The 22,875-nt window shown below is 43.2% G+C and overlaps 1 protein-coding gene across 21 annotated transcripts in view; it reads right to left on the bottom strand.

Moving 5' to 3' along the window:
• Positions 1-364: 364 nt before the first annotated feature.
• ZBTB8A (zinc finger and BTB domain containing 8A) overlaps positions 365-22,875 on the bottom strand; it is a 67,267-nt gene continuing 44,756 nt past the window's right edge. For 9 of the 21 annotated variants that reach the window (XM_063666310.1, XM_063666329.1, XM_063666314.1 and 6 more), the window contains 3 exons: positions 9,096-9,934; positions 5,827-5,996; positions 365-1,067 (listed from right to left, as the gene is read on the bottom strand). In XM_063666310.1, coding sequence (XP_063522380.1) covers positions 735-1,067; positions 5,827-5,996; positions 9,096-9,933 — 1,341 coding nt within the window. In that variant the 5' untranslated portion in view covers position 9,934 and the 3' untranslated portion in view covers positions 365-734. The remainder of the gene's footprint in view (positions 1,068-5,826; positions 5,997-9,095; positions 9,935-22,875) is intronic. The other 12 variants (XM_063666349.1, XM_054464404.2, XM_063666321.1 and 9 more) reach the window with 5 other exon arrangements.

Here is a 22,875-nt window from a genome sequence, read left to right on the forward strand (position 1 = left end):
CACAAACTACCTTGACTTTTAGGCAACATTAGTTTCCTGCTTTAAGAAAATATCTGTATATAATCTTTGGTCAGCCTCTAGTTTTTTTTTTTTTTTTTTTTAACAATACTGAGAGTAATTTTTAACCTAATGATAAAAATTTCAAATATGAATGATTTCAAACATTTTAGTCTTCTTCCATAATCCTTAAATGTTCAGGATATCAGAGTAATGACAGGTTGTTTCAGATCTCAAATTAATAGAAAGACTAATTTGTTTAGTCAGGTGGGTTGCCAGATCCTTAAATGTTCTCTTAACTGGTTCCCTGTGAAATTAATGGTAGTGTATGTGTTTTTGAAACACCTTGAAATTGTCTTACATAAAGTTTGGTTGTGGTGAATTTATTTAAAGTATTTTCTTTGAAAAAAGTTTGCTAAGTAGATCCTCCAATATTAAAAGAAAAAGGGTATCTCTGTAATAAAGTAAGAGGATTGTAATGAAAGTAAGAGGATAATTGTTCATCCATCATGCCAACTTCAAGCTAGTTCTTTCTTTCCAGTGCAGCAACACATTTTAGGGCAACAAAGTTCAGAATGGATACAATGGCCTGTTCAGAAAGCATGCAAGTTATATCAGATCATTTCTTTAAAGTCAGTGTGATAAATTTGTTAACTAGACTCTGACCACAGAAAGAGAGAGATACAGGAAGTCAATGTAAATTGCAGACATGCCAGCTCTGTTGGTTCACATTACAGCTACCTAATGTTGGGCTTAATTTCTTTTTCTTCTTCTTCTTCACTATCATCAACCTGTTGGATGACCAGATCAGCAGACCCATCTTCTACAATCTCCACATAGGATCTATTCTCATCTTCACTCAAGTGCCATCTGGAATCCTTATCTCCATCTGATGGGGACATAAGATGTTGTTCAGCTTCCAAGTCAATGGGGAGGCTGTCTATGCCAAATTCTGCAAGACACTCATTACACAGTCTGTAGCGCCTGGTTCCCTCCTGTACCACTTGCCCTGTTAGATCTGTCACATGACGTTTACATTTTCTGCAGATGAGTTTACATGCCTGGTGAATCTGTGTAGAGATTTAAATAGTGATAAAAGTGATTTTTCAAAAGCAGGACAGTTTGATATTTTAGGTACCAGTTCATAAACTTAAGATGTTCAAAGCCATGCATTAAACTCAAATTAACATCTATTATTAGAAAAAGATCAAGGGTTTTAGTGGTAAATTGATGTCACAGAAATATTAAACATCAGCTTTCTCTAAATAGTGGCTATCATGTTTTTTATTATTAATATGACATAATAATTTCACCTATCCCTTAATCCAATAGCATTTGGTATCTGAGGTAACTTCCTATGATAATAATAATTGCAAACACTATGTGCCATGTACTTATTTATTTACTTATTTTTATTATTTATTTATTTATTTATTTTTGAGACAGAGTCTCACTCTGTTGCCCAGGCTGGAGTGCAATGGTGCGATCTTGGCTCACTGCAACCTCCGCCTCCGGGGTTCATGCAATTCTCCTGCCTCAGCCTCCTGAGTAGCTGGTATTATAGGCGTGTGCCACCACGCCCAGCTAATTTTTGTATTTTTAGTACAGACGGGGTTTCACCATGTTGGTCAGGCTGGTTTCAAACTCCTGACCTCGTCATCTGTCTGCCTCGGCCGCCCAAAGTGCTGGGATTACAGGTGTGAGGCACCGCGCCCAGCATACTTTTTATTTTTTAAAATAGGGTCTCGCTCTGTCACCCAGGCTACGGTGTAGTGGTGGCCATGGCTCACTGCAGCCTCAGCCTCCCAGGCTCAAGCAATCCTCCCATCCCAACCTACCGAGGAGCTGGGACTACAGCTGGCTAATTAAAAAAAATTTTTTTATAGAGAAAGGGTCTCACTATGTTTTCCAGGCTGAACATATCTTAATTTGAGGTGGGGGCGGGGGGTGGAATCTCTCTTGTTTTGTGTATTAATTTTTTATTTTACTAGAGAAAGAAAAATATTACATAAATTTAAATTTATCAATATTTTAGATAGAAGGAGAACTTGCCATTTTTATTAATAAAAGATCTGGTGGAAAGAGGAGCACAGGGATTGGAAGGGTTGGGGTTCTAGTTATTTACTATCTTTGTCACTTACTAACCATGTATCTTGGAGCAAGTAATTTAAAACATTATATAAACCTGCTTTAGGGTGACAGTTAAAATACTTAACTGGTAAGATATGGGCACCACCCAGACAGATGAGAAGCCTGACTAATTCTACTGGACACTCGTCATAAACAACTACTATGGTGCTGCTTCTACATATCAGCCTAGTATTATCTTTGCTTGCTTCCTATGGCTAATGGAAATATCACTCACAGGGTTAACGTGAGGACCAAATGAGTTAACATGTGTGAACTGCTTTGGTAAACAGTTGTAGTGAGGAATAATTACTTATTATAATTAGTAATAAAGAATTTTGTTCAATAGCTGTCAGAACAGTAGATTATGGGTTCTAATCTAAAAATTAATTGTATAATGTTGAATCAATGTTTATGGAATATTCATTTAAATAAAGTCAGGACAGTATAGAAGTAGGGCACCAAACACAGTAAAAAAATCCAAGAAGCTGGGCACTGTGGCTCACACCTGTAATCCCAGCACTTTGGAAGGCTGAGGTGGGTGGATCACTTGAGGTCAGGAGTTTGAGATCAGCCTGGCCAACATGGTAAAACTCCATCTTTACTAAAAAAAATACAAAACTTAGCTGGGCATGGTGGCACACGCCTGTAATCCCAGCTACGCGGGAGGCTGAGGCAGCAGAATCACTTGAGCCCAGGAGGCAGAAGTTTCAGTGAGCTGAGATTGTGCCACTGCACTCCAGCTTAGATGACACAGTGAGACTCCACCTCAAAAAAAAAAAAAAAATTCCAAGAAAGCTAATATAGTCTGGTAAAATACATAGGAAAATGTATGGAATTACCACTAGTACAGTTATTATCCTGTGCATAACTGTTGACATATTAATCAGTAAACATTAAAAGTACACGATTTGAATGAATTCTGATTTCTACTGAGATAGTAATATTATGTGTATTAGGCTGGGCATAGTAGCTCACATCTGTAATCCCAGCACTTTGGGAAGTGGAGCTGGGTGGATCACTTGAGGCCAGGAGTTCAAGACCAGCCTGGCCAACATGGTGAAACCCCATCTCCACTAAAAAAAAAAAAAAAAAAAAAAAAAAAAAAAATTAGCCGGATATGTGCTTGTAATCCCAGCTACGAGGGAGGCCAAGGCAGGAGAATCACTTGAACCCAGCAGGTGGAGGCTGTGGTAAGCTGAGATCGTGCCACTGCACTCCAGCCTGGATGACAGAGCAAGACTCTGTCTCAAAAAACAAACAAACAAAACTATGGGTATCAAATGTGGTATTGTTTTTGTTACAAGCTCTGATACAGATTCATGTCCATCCCTCCAAAATATGTATCTTCTAACTCTATCCACTGAAACAGTGTAAAATAAATGACACCTCCATAACAATGACTGCCCAGACTTTGGGCTCTAATTTCACTTTCCACTAAAGGAAATGGATTGAGAAATGGCTGATTCCAGCTCTGTGGTAGGGAAAGTACAAAGTGAGTCTAGGCCTCTTGTGGAGCCAGAGAACAAGGACACTTTCAAAATTTAATGGAGTTGTGACAAAAGGAGACAAGAGCCAGCATCGAGGTAGAGACTGTTCACTGGATTAAACTAAAAATTTGAGTGTCAAAAAGAGTAATAGTTGTGGATCCAAATATAACAAACCAATACAATTCCTCAAATTCCTGAGACCATATGATATCTAAAAATATAAGACCAGCAGCCATGGTGGCTCACGCCTGTAATCTCAGTACTTTGGGAGGCCGAGGTGGATGGATCACTTGAAGTCAGGAATTCATGACCAGCCTGGCCAACATGGTGAAACCCCATCTCTACTAAAAATACAAAAACTACGTGGGCACCTGTAGTCCCAGCTACACGGGAGGCTGAGTCAGGAGAATTGCTTGAACCTGGGAGGCAGAGGTTGCAGTGGGGCAAGATCACGCCATTACACTCCAGCCTGGGCAACAGAGTGAGACTCTGTCTCAAAAAAAAAAAAAAAAAGAAAGCAGGTGTAGTGGAGACCTCCTTTGGTTGGACAGCCACAACTAGACTGAGATCCTACCAGACAAGGATTCAGGAATCACTGGTAGATCCTGAGTGTCTACAGTGGTGATTCTGACCTAGACACTTAAAGCATTTATACAGTTTATATTATCTTTGGCTCTGAACAGACCAGTATATAAAAACATATTAGACTAAGTGAATTAAAATGGAAATATAAAACTATTTACCATCAAAAGAATATACCCCACTTCAAGGTCTCAAAGGAGAATAAAAATCAATATACATAATTATGCTTTATGTGCAAAGTAAAAACACTAAGTTGGAAGAATTTTAAATATGGTAGATTTGTGTGAAAATATTTCCCTCAGCAAATGAGATGATCCTAAAGCCCATAAATGTACATTTTTTATTTATTTTTTTTTAGACAGGGTCTCGCTCTGTCATCCAGGCTGGAGTGCAGTGGCGTAATCTCAGCTCACTGTAACCTCCACTTCCTGGGTTCGGGCAATTCTCGTGCCTCAGCCTCCTGAGTAGCTGGGATTACGGCTACCATGCCAGCTAATTTTTGTATTTTTGGTGGATGGGGTTTCACCATGTTAGCCAGGCTGGTATTTTTTTTTTTTTTTTTGAGATGGAGTCTCGCTCAGTCGCCCAGGCTGGAGTGCAGTGGCGCAATCTTGGCTCACTGCAAGCTCCGCCTCCCAGGTTCACGCCATTCTCCTGCCTCAGCCTCCCGAGTAGCTGGGATTGCAGGCGCCCACCACCACGCCCAGCTAATTTTTTTGTATTTTTAGTAGAGACAGGGTTTCACCATGTTAGCCAGGATGGTCTCGATCTCCTGACCTCGTGATCCGCCCACCTCAGCCTCCCAAAGTGCTGGGATTACAGGCGTGAGCCACCGCGCCCAGACAACCAGGCTGGTCTTGAACTGAACTGGCCTCAAGCAATCTGCCTGCCTTGGCCTCCCGAAGTGCTGGGATTACATGTGTGAGCCACGGTGCCTGGCCAACTGTACATATTTCTTAAGAAGTAAAATGATGGGCCAGGTACGGTGGCTCACGCCTGTAACCCCAGCATTTTGGGAGGCTGAGGCAGGTGGTTCACTTGACCCCAGGAGTTCAAGACCAGCCTGGGCAACAAGATGAAACCCCATCTCTACAAAAAATATAAAAATACAAAAATTAGCCCGGCATGTTGATGCAGGCCTGTAGTCCCAGATACTCAGGAGGCTGAGGCGGGAGGATAACTTGAGCCTGAGAAGTCAAGGCTGCAGTGAGCTGAGATGGCGCCACCACACTCCAGTTTGGGCGATAGAGAGAGACCCTGTCTCAAAAAAAACAAAACAAGGCCGGGCGTGGTGGCTCATGCCTGTAATCCCAGCACTTTTGGGAGGCTGAGGCAGGTGAATCACCTGAGGTCGGGTATTTGAGACCAGCCAGGCCAATGTGGTGAAACCCCATCTCTACTAAAAATACAAAAATTAGCCAGGCGTGGTGGCACACACCTGTAATCCCAACTACTCGGGAGGCTGAGGCAGGAGAATTGATTGGACCCGGGAGGGAGAGGTTGCAGCGAGCTGAGATTACACCATTGTACTCTAGCCTGGGCAACAAGAGTGAAACTCCATCTCAAAAAAACAAAAACAAACAAAAACCAAAAAAGAATTAGTAAAACGATGAAAAAAAATCATACATACTGTTCGAAAATGGCTACTTAGATGGTCTAGCCTGCTAAATCTTTTTCCGCAAGCTTGACATGGATAGGGCCTTTCTCCTGTATGACAACGAAGGTGGCGCTTTAGGTCTGCCTTCCGCTTCACCACATGTGTGCAGTACGGGCACTTGAATCGCATCCGAGGCAGATCATCTGTCAAGAGACGCTTTGATTAAATCACTGGAAAGTTCGTAATAACAATTCTAATAACAGAAAGAATCCAATCCAAGCCCACTGGAAACAAGGAAAGAAAAAAAGAAACTGAAAAAAAAAATGAAATAAAAAGAATTCACAAGCAGTTGGTTAGCCTAAAAAATGAGATGAAAGAAATTTTATTAAGACTAGATTGTCAATGTAATCCTAAGTATAGAACTTTAACTTCAGTATTTGATATATTTAGAAAGTTGGGTAAATTCAGACTGCTATGCTTTTTTTTTTTTTTTTTTTGAGATGGAGTTTCGCTCTGTTGCCCAGGCTAGAGTGCAATGGCGCGATCTCCGCTCACTGCAACCTCTGCCTCCTGGGTTCAAGTGATTCTCCTGCCTCAGGCTCCTGAGTAGCTAGGATTACAGACACGCGCCAGCACGCCCAGCTAATTTTTGTATTTTTAGTACAGACAGGGTTTCACCGTGTTGGTCAGGTTGGTCTCAAACTCCTGACCTCGTGATCCGCCTGCCTCGGCCTCCCAAAGTGCTGGGATTACAGGTGTGAGCCACTGTGCCTGGCCTGCCATGTTTTTTTTTTAAATTTAATGCAGTAGGGTCATTAGATTTTAAATGTAAAATAGTACTATATTTTTTAACTGTACACAATTTCAAAGTAAAAGTATTTAATACTTAAGCTTTTTTCTTGGAGGAAAATCACTTGAGGTAAGGAGCTTGAGACCAGCTTGGCCAACATGGTAAAACCCTATCTCTCCCAAAAATTAAAAAATTAGCCAGGTGTGGTAGTGCAGGCCTGTAGTCCCAGCTATTTGGGAGGCTAAAGTGGGAGAATCGCTTGAACCCGGGAGGTGAAAGTTGCAGTGAGCCAAGATTGTGCCACTGCATTCCAGTCTGGGCAACAGTGTGAGACTCTGTCTCAAAAAAAAAAAAAAAATTATTGTTCAATTTAGGTATGATAATAGTATTGTATTTTTTTCTATAATATTTTAAGGACACATTCTGAACTATTTACAGGGGAAAACATATGATGTCTGAGATTGGTTTAAAAATAATAAAGGTAATGGTTTAGGGATAAGGATATAGACATGAGATAGGCCATGAGTTGGAGGTTGTGGGACTAGGTCATGGGTGCATGGAGGTTAATTATACTATTCTCTTTACTTTTGTATATGTTTGAAATTTTTCTAAACTAAAAATCAGGCTGGGCATGGTGGCTCATTCCTGTAACGCCAGCACTTTGGGAGGCTGAGGTGGGAGGATCATTTCAGGCCAGGAGTTCAAGACGATCCTGGGAAACATAGTGAGAACCCCATCTCTACAAAATAGCAAAATAAAATAAAATAAATATATAATCTATATCTTACAACCTTCAGGAGTTTCATTTTAATATAATTTTCCTTTAAATTTACATGGAAACTATTAAGCAAATTTGTTAACTGATTAATTGGGGGGAAAATCGTGATATGCATTTCTTATCCCTATTCTCTACTTCCAGAGTGAGGGAGGATTATTCTGAAACTGTCAACTTACATGGTCTTTCTGCATTTTACCATTATCATGAAAATGAGATGTCTCATGTTGCATATTGGTCCACGGTAGATTTACAGTATCAGTGTTATGGGTTGTATGTGAGGTGTTTGTTCTTTTTTGGGTGGGAGATGGGGTCTCACTATGTTGCCTATGCTGGTCTTTTAACTCCTGGGCTCAAGTGATGCTCTGCCTTAGCCTCCGCAGTAGCTAGGACTACAGGCAATCCTTAAAAAAAAAAAAATTATGTGCCGGGCGTGGTGGCTTACGCCTGTAATCCCAGCGCTTTGAGAGGCCGAGGCGGCTGGATCACCTGAGGTCAGGAGTTGAAGACCAGCCTGGGAAACATGGAAAAACCCCGTCTTTACTAAAAATACAAAAAATTAGCTGAGTGTGGTGGCAGATGCCTGTAATCCCAGCTACTTGGGAGGCTGAGGCAGGAGAATTGCTTGAACCCGGGAGGCGGAGGTTGCAGTGAGCCAAGACTGCATTGCACTCCAGCCTGGGCAACAAGAGCTAAACTCTGTCAAAAAAAAAAAAAAAAAAATTTGTATCTTTTTTTTTTTTTTTTTGAGACGGAATCTCCCTCTGTCACCCAGGCTGGAGTGCCGTGGCGTGATCTTGGCTCACCACAACCTCCACCTCCCGGGTTCAAGCAATTTTCCTGCCTCAACCTCCTGAGTAGCTGGGATTACAGGCATGTGCCACCATGCCCGGCTAATTTATCTTGTATTTTTAGTAGAGACGGGGTTTCACCATATTGGCCAGGCTGGTCTCGAACTCCTGACCTTGTGATCCACCTGCCTTAGCTTCCCAAAGTGCTGGGATTACAGGCGTGAGCCACTGTGCCTGGCCTGTATTTGTATCTTAATAAGCTAAATACTCCTCTGAGTAAATACACAGGAAAAAAAAAACTATTTAAAGTGAAAATATGTGTCTTAGGGATTGAACTATTTAGAAAAGAGCTTTAAACATTTAAGAGTAATCTAACCACCCACAGATACAGGTTTGGAAAATCATGGGTTTTGACCCTTAGTATTCTTATTATTTTGATTGTCGTTATATTTATTCAATATTATTTTGAATTAAAAAAATTAAATCCACGTTTTATGAAATGAATTTCTTCTTTTTTTTTTTTGAGACAGAGTCTCACTCTAACACCCAGGATGGAGTGCAGTGCATAATCTCAGCTCCCTGCAACCTCCGCCTCCCGGGTTCAAGTGATTCTCCTGCCTCAGCCTCCTGAATAGCTGGGATTACAGGCACACATCACCATGCTCGGCTAATTTTTTTGTACTTTTAGTAGAGACAGGGTTTTGCCATGTTGGCCAGGCTGGTCTCGAACTCCTGACCTCAGGTGATCTGCCCGCCTCAGCCTCCCAAACTGCTGGAATCACAGGCGTGAGCCACCACGCCTGTCCTTACTAAATAAATTTCATTACAAAAATAGAACTTTTGAAAAAAATCACTTGCTTCAACTGCTTAAAGCACCTGAAACTAAGGGTGTTTTGACAGAAGACTGATTAATATAGCAGTTTGGAACCTGGATGAGGGGACTTACGCTCTTTTTGGGTACCTGGAAAACTTTTAGATGTGACATCAGATCCTTGACCGTACTGATAGCCAACAGGAGTAGAGTCCATTTCAGCATCAATCTGTGCTTGTTCTTCAGACTGGGAAGCATGGCTGGAAGAATCAGATGTTCGTACTTCTCGTTTGCTTGACTTATAATGAGTAACTTCAGAAGGCTGTGACAATCTTAAATGTTTGGTCTTTTTAATGGACTCTTTCCTTGGTTCATGCTTGGCCAAGGGTTGTTGAGTATTCTTCTGGGAGGCTGGATGATAATTATACTTATTCCAAGATTTTCCACTTATTATACCTGTTCCTTGCTCTGGGCTTAGGTGAGAACGTGGAGAACTGCTTCCTTCTTGCCAGCCACCACTATAAAAAGAGGAACGTTCTACACCATTAGAATTGGCATCTTTATCTGAGAGACTGAAATAGCGATCTTTTTCTTTCTCACTAATGTCTAAGGAAGATTTAATAAAAGTCTTACATACACTTATGACATCAGTCATCTGAAGGAAGCTAGCAGCCGACATCACTTCTATGACATTCTGACCAGTAAGAGACAGTTTGCCAGAATATACGAAGTCCAAGATAACTGTAAAAGTGTCAGGGGAGAAAGCCTGAAATGTAGCTGTGGTTGGCTGACTTGTCTCCTTTGAATTCTGAGAAAGAAGCATTTTAAAGTAGCCGCTACTAGCAAATAATACATTTCGATGTGCTTTGAAGACCTTCCCTTCAACTAGAATACTGCAGTCACAAAATACATCTTGCCTGCGCTGCTCGTTCAGTTGCTGCAGGAGGTGAGACTGATGAGAGGAGATCTCCATTCTGAAGAGGAAAAGACACATGTGGTTACCAAAACCTACAATTATTTTATTTTGTTTTGAGACAGGATCTTGCTCGTTGCCCAGGCTACAGTGCAGTGGTGTGATCAAAGCTCACTGTGGCTGGGCACAGTGGCTCACTCCTGTAATCCCAGCACTTTGGGAGGCCAACGCGGGGGAGATCACCTGAGGTCAGGAGTTCGAGGCCAGCCTGGACAACATGGTGAAACCCTGTCTCTACCAAAAATACAAAAATTAGCTGGGTGTGGTGGTGGGTGCTTGTAATCCCAGCTACTCAGGAGGCTGAGGCAGATGAATCGCTTGAACCTGGGAGGTGGAGGTTGCAGTGAGCCAAGATTACACCACTGCACTCCAGCCTGGGCCATAGAGCAAGACTCCATCTCAAAAAACAAACACCCAAAAAACAAACAAACAAAAAAAGCTCACTGCAACCTTGAACTCCTGGTTTCAAGTGATCCTCCTACCTCAGCCTCCCAAGTAGCTGGGACTACAGGTGTGCATCACCATGCCTGTTTTTTTTTTTTTTTTAATAGAGATAAGGTCTCGCCACGTACCGCAGCTGGTCTCCAACTCCTGGGCTCAAGCAATCCTCCTGCCTCAGCCTCCCAAAATGAACAATCCTTATATAAGGTGAGTCAACTAAAATAATAATCAGAAGCCTCTTTTATTCCATTAAGAACACTTTCTTGTTGGAGAATATAATCGCCAAGACACAGAAGATAATAGGTTTCAACATATCACTTAATACTAGACTGTTATCGGCCAGGCGTGGTGGCTCACGCCTATAATCCCAGCACTTTGGGAGGCCAAGGCGGGCAGATCACAAGGTCAAGAGATGGAGACCATCCTGGCCAACATGGTGAAACCCCATCTCTACTAAAAATACAAAAATTAGCTGGGCATGGTGGTGCGTGCCTGTAGTCCCAGCTGCTCGGGAGGCTGAGGCAGGAGAATCGCTTGAACCTGGGAGGTGGAGGTTGCAGTGACCCGAGGTTGCGCCACTGCACTCCAGCCTGGCGATAGAGCAAGACCCTGTCTGAAAAAACAAACAAACAAACAAACAAAAAACAAAAAAAAACTAGACTGTTATTAGATTTTTAGAAAATTACTTGTTTTATTAGCAAAATTTATTGAGCATCTTCTTTCATTTTTTAAATATAGAGATGAGGTCTATGTTGCCCAGGCTGGTCTTGAACTCCTAGGCTCAAGCGATCCTCTGGCCTCAGCCTCCCAAAATGCTAGGATTACAGGCATGAGCCACTGCATCCAGCCAAGCATCTTCAATAAATCAGGCCTTCTGCTATATGCTGAACCAACACATTTGATTTTTGCCTTCATGTTGTTTTCAGTCTAAAAGGGTTATCAGACATTAAACAAAGACTCCAGCCCAGGGTGGTAGCTCACACCTATAATCCCAGCACTTTGGGAGGCAGAGGCAGGAGGATAGCTTGAGCCCAGGAGTGTGAGACCAGCCTGTTCAACACAGCAAGACCCCGTCTCTACAAAAAAAAAATATATATTTTTTAATTAGCCAGGTGTGATGGAGAGCACCTGTAGTCCTAGCTACTTGGGAGGCTGAAGCAGGAGGATCACTTGAGCCCAGGAGGTGAAGGCTGCAGTTAGCCATGATCATGCCACTCACTGCACTCCAGCCTGGGCCACAGAGAGAGACTCTGTCTCTAAAAAAGTTAAATTAGGCCAGGAGTGGTGGCTCACACCTGTAATCCCAGCACTTGGGGAGGCTGAGGCAGGTGGATCACTTGAGGTCAGGAGTTCAAGACCAGCCTGGCCAACATGGCAAAACCTTGTTTCTACTAAAAATACAAAAAAAAAAAAAAAAAAAAAAAAAAAATTTAGCCGGACATCATGGCGCACACCTATAATCCCAGTTACTTGGGAGGCTGAGGCAGCAGAATTGCTTGAACCCAGGAAGTGGAGGTTGCAGCGAGTTGAGATTGCACCACTGCACTCCAGCCTGGGTGACAAAGTCAGATTCCGTATTAAAAAAAAAGTTAAGTTAAATTCAACAAAGACTTGTATGAAGTTACAATGACAAGTGCTAAGAAAGAAAGAAGGTGCTATGAGTAGTATAAAGGGGCTATAAATAGTATCCTAGTTTAGACTGAGATGGAGGAGGTTAGGGATACCTCTTTAGAAGTAACATTTAAACTGAGACCTCAAAGGTGAGCAGGAATTAGCCAGGTAGAGTGAGGAGAAAAATTTCTGGTTCCAGCAAAATAGGTGAAAACTTTCCTGCCACAAATTCCTAGAGACGCTGGATAAAATACAGCTGAAGTTTTTTAAATGTGTGGCTGGACTTGCAAGAAAGATGTAGAAATCCCTAGATGCCAGCTAAGCGGAGGCAGCACAGCCCAAGCTGTGTGGGCCAGTAATGGCTAAGGGACTAGGTCCTTACCAGTACCAAACTCTGATCTATTAGAACTGACAGCTGGGAAGTTAGAAACCTCTGAGGACCACAACCTTAGTGAAAACTGACTAAAAATTCTGACCGTATGTCCAAGGAGAAGGTAAAAAAGTTTGTCTTTGCAGGGCCCTGGGTAGGGAAAAAAAGGCCTTAGGTGAGATACTGAAGCCCAGTGGTTTGCCTTGTGAGATTCTGGAGACCAGATTTACTTTACCTGCTTGGTGTGAGAAATCTCAACCTGAAAAATTAACATGGGCCGGGCGCAGTGGCTCATGCCTGTAATCCCAGCATTTTGGGAGGCTGAGGCGGGCAGATTGCTTGAGCCCAGGAGTTCAAGACCAGCCTGGGCAACATGGTAAGATCCCCATCTCTATAAAAATAAATAAATAAAAAATAAAGTTAAAAAAAAAAGAAAAATTAACGTGAAAATTGGTCCTGGGCTGGTGGTGCCTTCAGGGCACCTTGCAGAAGCAAATGCAACATTGCTCAGGAAGGGTGGGTCTCTGAATCCAAGCCAGGCAGAAATAAACTGTGCTTAAACTGAACTCAAAATCATTCCCCTCTGTACATAAAGTGGGTAATTACCAATATTGTATAAACATGATATCAAGTATCTCCTATCTTAAAAACGAACAGAGGCCGGGCATGGTGGCTCACGCCTGTAATCCCAGCACTTTGAGAGGCCGAGGCTGGCGGATCACCTGAGGTCAGGAGTTCGAGACCAGCCTGGCCAGCATGGTGAAACCCCGTCTCTACTAAAAGTACCAAAAAATCAGCCAGGCATGGTGGTGCCTACCTGTAATCCCAGCTACTCGGGAGGCTGAGGTAGGAGAATTGCTTGACCCCCGGAGGTGGAGGCTGTAGTGAGCAGAGATTGGGCCACTGCACTCCAGCCTGGGCAACAGACTGAGACTGCACCTCAAACAAACAAACAAACAGGCTGGGCGCGGTGGCTCACACCTGTAATTCCAGCACTTTGGGAGGCTGAGAGACAGGCGGATCACCTGAGGTCAGGAGTTCCAGACCAGCCTGAGCAACATGGCGAACCCCTATCTCTACTAAAAATACACAAATCAGTTGGGTGTGGTGGCGGGCGCCTGTAATCTGAGCTACTCAGGAGGCTGAGGCAGGAGAATCACTTGAACCTGGTAGGCAGAAGTTGCAGTGAGCTGAGATTGTGCCACTGCACTCCAGCCTAGGCGACAGAGCAAGACTCCAGCTCAAAAACAAACAAACACATGTGCCAACAAAAACTTCCCCTTCAGCCTGGGTGACACAACGAGACTCTGTCTCAAAAACAAAAAACAAAAAAATCCTCCCCTTGATTTCACATCTACTTATGGCCTCTATTTCATTTTTCTTTTCAACTCCCTTTACACAAAATTCACTGAAATAGTTTTGCTTTGTTTTGTTTGTATTTGCTGTCTCCATGTCTCCTCCTGTCTCTCTTGATCAACCCATTCCAATCAGGTTTTCATCACCATCCGTCAAAACCACTTTTTTTTTTTGAGATAAGAGTCTCACTCTGTCACCCAGGCTGGAGTGCAGTGGCGCGATCTTGGCTTACTGCAACCTCTGCCTCCCGGGTTCAAGAGATTCTCCTGCCTTAGCCTCCTGAGTAGCTAGGATTACAGGTGCATGCTACCATACCCAGCTAATTTTTGTATTTTTGGTAGAGATGGGGTTTCACCATGTTGGCCAGGCTGGTCTCGAACTCTCGACTTAGGTGATCTGCCTGCCTTGGCCTCCCAAAGTGCTGGGATTATAGGTGTGAGCCATCGGGCCTGGCCAAAACCATTTTTATGGTTATTAGTAACTCACATGTTGTCAAATCCAATGATCATTTCTTTGTCTTCATTTTGCCTACACAGTTGATCATTGTCTTCATCCTAAAACACTTTCTTCACTTGACCCCCAGGACGCTACTCCATGGCTGTCCTACCTCACCGGCTACTCCTTCTCAGTCTCCTTTGCTGCTGCTTCTCCATTTTCCTAATCTCCAAATTTTGGAATGTATTGGGTCTCAGGCCTCAAAGATCTTCTCTACCTATATCATTCCCTAGGGACTATTTAGATCCCATCCAGGCTCATAGTTTCAAGCACCAAGCAAGCAATCAGTTCTGCACTGACACCAGCGAGTTGTCCTGTAATTCAATTCAATTCCAGCACTATGTACCTGGAGAGAACATCATCAGATCCCACAGGTTGAAGGCTCAGTCCCATAAGGCATCCCCCAACTTCTGATGTAGGCCCCAGCTTGTTTTATGTGTGCTTCTGACTAACCAGCTATAAATTGGGGTTTCCATAACGCCCTCCTTAAGTTTGATTAATTTGCTAGAGTAGCTCACAGAACTTAGGAAAACACTTAAGTTTCTTGGTTTATTATAAAGGATATTACAAAGGATACAGATGAAGAGATGCATAAGGCAAGGCACGTGGGAAGGCGCTTGGAGCTTCCACGCCCTCCCCAAGTGCACCACCCTCCAGGAACCTCCACATGTTTAGCTATCTGGAAGCACTCCAAATCCAGTCCTTTTGGGTTTTATGGAAACTTCGTTATGTAGGCATAACTGATTACAGCATTTGCCATTGGTGATCAAATTAACTTTTAGCCTCTCTCTCCTCCCCAGGGGCTGGGGGGTGGGCTGAAAGTCCTAGCTCTCTATTCCTGCTTGATCTTTCTGGTGACCAGCCCCAAACCTGAAGCTACCTAGAGGCTGCCAGCCAGCCAGCAGTCAATTCATGAGCATACAAAAATATATCACTTTGGAGATTCTAAGGATTTTAGTTGTATCCCAGGAAAGAGGGATGAGGACCAAACACATATTTCATAATACCATAGCATCTTTTTAAAAAAATTATTTATTTTAAATAAATAGAGACACAGTCCCACTGTGTTGCCCAGCCTGGTCTCAAACTGCTGGGCTCAAACGATCCTCCTGCCTTCACCTCCCTAAATGCTGGGACTACAGGCATGAGCCACCATGCCCAGCCAATCACAGCATCTTAACATGTGCAAAACCATACTTTTTGTTCACCTCCATCCTAAATCTACCTTTCCTACAGTCTTATCCATCTTAGGAAACGTAATCTCCATTCTACCAGCTGTTTAGATCAAAGACATTGAGTCATCTTTGACTCCATGTTGTTGGTTTTACCTTCAGAATAGCAAAATCCCACCACTTCTCTCCACGACTGCTGCTGCCACCTTGATCCAAGTCACCATCACTCATCATCTAGAGGCTATTTATCTGAGATGGAGTTTCGCTCTTGTTGCCCAGGTTGGAGTGCAGTGGCGTGATCTCGGCTCACTGAAACCTCCACCTCTAGAGTTCAAGCGATTCTCCTACCTCAGCCTCCCGAGTGGCTGGGATTACAGGCGCCCACCACCACACCCAGCTAATTTTTGTATTTTTAGTAGAGACGGATTTTGCCATATCGGCCAGACTAGTCTCGAACTCCTGACCTCAACCGCCTGCCTCGGCCTCCCAAAGTGCTGGGATTACAGGCGTGAGCCACCGCATCTGACCCTAAAGGCTATTTTAATAGCCTCCTTGCAACTTCAGCCTAGTCTGAATACAGCAGCCACAGTGATCCTTCTAAAACATAAGTGAAATCACATTACTCCTCTGCACAAAACCTTCCTATGGTTTATCATCCAACTCCAAAGTTCTTCTCATAACCTAAAAGGCCCTATATGATCTGCATGCTCCCCATCCCAGTACTTCTCTAACCTCATCTCCACTGCTCTGCTCCTCACTCACTGCATTCTAGCTACCAGGACCTCTGCTTGTTTCTGAACATTCAAGGTATGTTCCTGCCACACAGCCTTTGTACTTGCCAGTCTCTCTACTTGGAACATTCTTCCCCCAGATAAACAGAGCTCACATTTTCACTTCCTATAGGTTTCTGTTCCAACGTCACCTTATCAGACAGGCTTTCCTTTAACAACCTATAAGCACTCCTTCTCACTCTCTGTACCTTTATGTATTTGTTTATCTGTCTTCTCCTACTAAAATGTAAAGTCCAAAAGAGAAGAGACTTTCCCTATTTTGCTTACTTATGTATTCCAGCTCCTTGAACAGCTCTTAGACAACAGATAGTCAATTAATGTTGTTGAATGAATGATTCAAAAATGTTAAAACACATAAGGAAATCGTTCTTTTTTTTGAGACGGAGTCTCGCTCTTGCTGCCCAGGCTGGAATGCAATGGTGAGATCTCGGCTCACCGCAGCCTCTGCCTCCTGGGTTCAAGTGATTCTCCTGCCTCAGCATCCTGAGTAGCTGGGATTACAGGCATGCACCACCACCCCGGTTAATTTTGTATTTTTTTTAGTACAGACGGGGTTTCTCCCTGTTGGTCAGGGTGGTCTCAAACTCCCAAACTCAGGTGATCCACCCACCTCGGCCTCCCAAAGTGCTGAGATTACAGGCATGAGCCACCGTGCCCGGCCAGAAATCATTCTTTTTTTTGTTTTTGTTTTTGAGACGGAGTTTCACTCCTGTCGCCCAGGCTGGAGTGCAATGGCGTGATCTTGGCTCACCGCAACCTTCACCTCCTGGGTTCAAGCAATTCTCCTGCCTCAGCCTCCTGAGTAACTGGGACTATAGGAACCCGCCACCACGCCCGGCTGATTTTTGTATTTTTAGCAGAGACGGGGTTTCACCATGTTTGCCAGGCTGGTCTCGAACTCCTGACTTCAGGTGATCCACCCACCTTGGCCTCCCAAAGTGCTGGAATTACAGGCATCAGCCACCGCACCCATCCTGTAAATTGTTCTTTATAAAGAAGAATCAGGCCAGGCATGGTGGTTCACGCCTGTAATCCCAGCACTTTGGAGGCTGAGGCAGGTGGATCACCTGAAGTCAGGAGTTTGAGACCAGACTGGCCAACATGGTGAAACCCTGTCTCTACTAAAAATACAAAAATCAGTCGGGTGTGGTGGCAGGAGCCTGTAATCCCAGCTACTCAGGAGGCTGAGGCAGGAGAATCACTTGAAAACAGGAGGGGGAGGATGCAGTGAGTTGAGATTGCACCACTGCACTCCAGCCTGGGTGACAGAGCAAGACTCCATAAAAAAATAAATAAATAAAAAATAAAGAAGAATCAGCAGGCATCAAAAACAGAATTAGAACCCCAAGAATTTCAGGAAATACAACAAAAGTTTGATAGACTATGAAATAAGTATGTTTAAAATGGTCAAAGAAAGAATAAAATAATGAATAAAAAGAAAAAACAAAAAAGGTCAGAGATAAACGATAAATATAATTAACTTTTAATATGTTTATTGACCACGGCTTGCTCACTATGATACTGTTAACCAGCATTGCATAACAACCACAAAAACAGTGTTATACGCTAATAAGTACAGTCATGTGCTAAGTAATGACATTTGGTCAGCAACCAACTACATATATATGATGGTGGCCACATAAGATTGTAATGGTGGAAACATTCCTATGGCCCAGGGATGCAACACTGTAGCACAAGTGTGTTTGCGGTGATGCTGGCTAGAAGCGGTAGCTTATACCAGATAGTCTAGGTGTGTAGTAGGCTATACAATCCTTGTATAAGTACACTCTATGATGTTGACACAATGACAAAATCACCTAACATTTCTCAGAACGTATCCCGTCGTTAAGTGATAAATGACTTTATTTAGCTCATGTGCCTGCAGGTAGGCTGATTTAGTCTGGACTTGTCAGGGCAGCTCTGCTGATCTTTTTTTTTTTTTTGAGACAGAGTCTCACACTGTTGCCTGGGCTGGAGTGTAGTGGTGCAATCTCGGCTCACTGCAACCTCTGCCTCCTGGGTTCAAGTGATTCTCCTGCCTCAGACTCCCAAGTAGCTGGGATTACAGGTGCCCGCCACCACGCCCAGCTAATTTTTTGTATTTTTAGTAGAGACGAGGTTTTACTATGTTGGCCAGGCTGGTCTCAAACTCCTGACCTTGTGATCCACCCGCCTTGACCTCCCAGTGTTGGGATTACAGGCGTTAGCCACTGCGCCCGGCCTGTTGCTCTTACCTGAGCTCATTCACATATCTAGGAAATAGCTGATTTAAGCTGGACCTGGATGGGGCAGCTTGTCTGAGGTAGTTGTGTTACATGTGTCTCCTATCTTCCTCCTGGGACCAGTGGGCTAGACTGGACAATTTCTTCTCATGACAGTGGCAGACGTGAAAAAGACCATGTAAGAATATATGAGGCCTTTTAAGACTGAGACTTGGAACTGGCACACTGTCACATCTACCATAGGCTATAGACCAAAGGAATCACATGGCCAGATCCAAAGTCCAGGGAAGGCGGAATATCCTCTTCCCAGTTAGTGGGAAGAATTGCAAAGCAAAACAAAGCGCGTAAATATAGGTAAGGGATGAAGAATTGAAGCCAACAATGCTATCTAAATATCCTTTCCTCCTTTTAAAATTGGATTGTCTTTTTAAAATTGATTTATAATTATCCTTTATCTATCCTACATACTAATCCTTTATCAGTGCTATGCCTTGCAAATATCTTCTCCCAGTTTGTGTGGTTTCTCTTTTTAATATCCTTTAAGGTTGTTTTCATTAAAAAACAATCTTTTAGGGCTGGGCACAGTGGCTCACGCCTGTAATTCCAGCAGTTTGGGAGGCTGAGGTGGGCGGATCACCTGAGGTCAGGAGTTGGAGACCAGCCTGGCCAACATGGCGAAAACTATCTCTACTAAAAATACCAAAATTAGCCGGGTGTGGTGGCACACATCTGTAATCCTAGCTACTTGGGAGGCTGAGGCAGGAGAATGGCTTGAACCTGGAGGTGGAGATTGCAGTGAGCCGAGATCATGCCACTACACTCCAGCCTGGGTGACAGAGAGAGGCCCTGAATCAAAAAAAAAGAAAAAAAAAAAAGAAACTTTTAATTTTGTTAGTATTTTTTGTTTTTGTTTTTGAGTCAGGGTCTCGCTTTGTTGCCTAGGCTGAAGTACATGACGCGATCATGGTTCACTGCAGCCTCCAGGCTCAAGTGATCCTCCCACCTCAGCCCCCACCTGTGTAGCTGGAACTACAGGTGCACACCACCACACCTGGCTAATATTTTAATTTTTTTTGTAGAGATGGGGGTCTCATTATGTTGCCTAGGCTGGTCTCAAATTCTTGGGCTCAAGCGATCCACCCTCCTCACCTGCCCAAGTACTGGGATTACAGGTATAAGCTACTGCAACCGCCTTTTAGTTTTAGGTTTTTTTTTGTTGTTTTTTTTTTTGTTTGTTTGAGACAGAGTTTCGCTCTTGTTGCCCAGGCTGGAGTGCAATGGCACGATCTCAGCCCACTACAACCTTTACCTCCAGAGTTCAAGCAATTCTCTTGCCTCAGCCTCCCCAGTAGCTGGGATTACAGGCATGCGCCGCCATGCCTGGCTGGCTAATTTTTGTATTTTTATTATTTATTTATTTATTTATTTATTTATCTTGAGACAGAGTCTCACTCTGTCTCCCAGGCTGGAGTGCAGTGGCGCGATCTCGGCTCACTGCAACCTTGGCCTCCTGGGTTCATGCAATTCTGCTACCTCAGCCTCCCAAGTAGCTGGGGTTACAGGTGCCTGGCTAATTTTTATATTTGTAGTAGAGACGGGGTTTCACCATGTTGGCCAGGCTGGTCTCAAACTCCTGACCTCAGGTGATCCACCCACCTAGGCTTCTCAAAGTGCTGGGATTACAGGTGTGAGCTACTGCACCCAGCGCCTATTTTAGTTTTAATACAGTCAAATTTATCAATCAGTTAATTGTATGTTTCTTCTGTATTTTAAGAAATCCTTCCCTATCTCAAGGACATAAAGACATTTTTTAAAGTTCTATTTTTCACTTTTAGGGCTTTTAATCTAATTCAATTTATTTTGTACATAGTATTGTAATTTTTTTCCATATAAACAACTTTTCTGGCACCATTTATTGAACAGTTTACCCTTTCCCCGCTAATTTGTTGTTGTTTTAAATAGAGACAGGGTCTCACCATGTTGCCCAGGTCAGTCTCAAACTCCTGAGCCCAAGTGATCCGCCCACCTTGGCCTCCCAAAAATGCTGGGATTACAGGCATGAGCTTCCACATCCAGCCTTCCCCACCAATTTGTAATGGTACTACTGTTATACCTCTAGTGGTCATAATTCGTGGATCCACTGATGAATTTTTTATTCAGTTCAGTTTATCAATTTGCCTATCTCTGCACCAATACTTCACAGTATTAATTATCAAAACTTTAAAATGAGTTGCCTCACCTCTTCAAGTTTTTTTTTTTTTTTTTTGAGATGGAGTCTCACTGTCTGTTGCCCAGGCTGGAGTGCAGTGGTACAATCTCGGCTCACTGTATCCTCCACCTCCCAGGTTCAAGTGATTCTCCTGCCTCAGCCTCCTGAGTAGCTGGGATTACAGGCACACACCACCATGCCTGGCTAACTTTTGTATTTTTAGTAGAGAGGGGGTTTCACTATGTTGGCCAGGCTGGTCTCGAACTCCTGACCTCGTGATCCACCCACCTTTGCCTCTCTAAGTGCTGGGATTATACGCGTTGAGCCACCAGGCCCAGCCTCAAGTAACATTTTTTTCAAAAATGCTGTTGACCCTTCTACCTCATAAACATTAGCATCAGTTTGACAAGCTTCATTACTGTATTGAACTTATAGATTAATTTAGGGGAGAATTCACATCTTCATAATGTTGAGTCTCACCATCCGTGAACATGGTATAATTCATTTATTCAGGTCTTTCATACTCTTCAGTGTTATTTTCTCTGTTAAGATCTTACATATTTTTGTTAGATTTATTCCTACTGCTCATAGATTTTATTGCTATAGTGAATGGGCACTTTTTTTCCTACTGCATTATTACTGGCTTATAGGCATACTATTAATATTTGTATATTAATCTGGTATGTAGCAATCTCTCTTATTAGCTAAAGTCTCTTATTCTAACGGTTTATCCAAAGATTTTCTGAGTCCAGGTGCTACAGCTCACACCTATAATCCCAGCACTTTGGGAGGCCAAGTTGGGAGAATCGCTTGAGCCCAGGAGTGCAAGAGCAGCCTGGGCAACATAGGGAAACTGTCTCTACAAAAATAAGAAAATGGCACATATCTGTGGTCTTGGCTACTTGAGAGGCTGAGGTAGTAGGATTGCTTGACCCCATGAAGTTGAGGCTGCAGTAAGCCATGATGGTGCTACTGCACTCTAGCCTGAGCCTCAGAGCGAGCTCCTTCTCAAAAAAAAAAAAAAAGAAACCGGAAACATTCTTCGTAGATAATTATATGTCTGCAAATAAGGAGTTTTATTTCATGTAGTTCCATTTTTCTATCTCATTTCTTATGTTCGTACTATTGCATGGGCTAGGATCTCCCATGAAGTGTGGAACAGAGGCCATGACAGCAGACATCATTTGCGGAATGGAAACACTGCTAAAATTTAAATATTAATAATGATGTTTAGGCTGGGCATGGTGGCTTACACCTCTAATCCCGGCACTTTGGGAGGCCAAGGCGGGAGGATAACTTGAGCCCAGGAGTTTGAGACCAGCCTAGGCAACAAAGTGAGATCCTGTCTCTACAAACAAAACAAAACAAAACAAATTAGCTGGGCACAGGTGGCATGCACCTGTGGTCCCAGCTACGTGGGATGCTGAGGTGGCAGGATCCCTTGAGTCCAGGAGCTCAAGGCTGCAGTGATCCTTGTTTGTGCAACTGCACTCAAGCCTGGGCAACAGCGACAGACTCTATCTCAAAAAAATAAATAAATAAATAAATAAAAGAAAAAAAGAATGATGACGTTTAGTATAGGAGTTTGATTGGCACCCTTTTGTTTTCAATTTGATAAAACTTAAAAAATCATAAATTAGTGCTAAATTGTATTAAGTGTTTATTCTGCATTTATACGTTTTCCCATCTTTGTATATTAGTTTCCTAGGGCTGCCATAACAAAGTACCACAAACAAGGTAACTTAAAAAAATATAATTTTATTGTCTTGCAATCTGGAGGCTAGAAATCCAAAATTAAATTGCAAACAGGACCATGGTTTTTCTGAAACCTGTAAGGGAGGAATCCTTCTTTATTTCATTCTATCTTCTGGTAGCCCTATGTGTTCCTTGGTTTGAAGCAGCTTAGCCCCAATCTCTACCTCTGTCTTCACATGGCCATCTTCTCCCTGCGTGTGTGTCTCTGTATCTTTACAAAGTATTCTCTCCTCCTTGGTCAGGTGTGGTGGCTCACACCTGTAATCCCAGCACTTTGGGCGGCCGAGGCAGGTGGATCACTTAAGGTCAAGAGTTCAAGACCAACATGGTCACCATGGTAAGATCAACATGGTAAAACCCTGTCTTTACTAAAAATACGAAAATTAGCCAGGCATGGTGGCGGGCGCCTGTAATTCCAGCTACTCGGGAGGTTGAGGGAGGAGAATCGCTTGAATCTGGGTGATGGAGGATGCAGTGAGCCAAGATCCCGCCACTGCACTCTAGCCTGGGTGACAGAGTG

This window comes from Pongo pygmaeus, chromosome 1 (genome assembly GCF_028885625.2).
Source record: "Pongo pygmaeus isolate AG05252 chromosome 1, NHGRI_mPonPyg2-v2.0_pri, whole genome shotgun sequence".
Taxonomy (NCBI): Eukaryota; Metazoa; Chordata; class Mammalia; order Primates; family Hominidae; genus Pongo; species Pongo pygmaeus.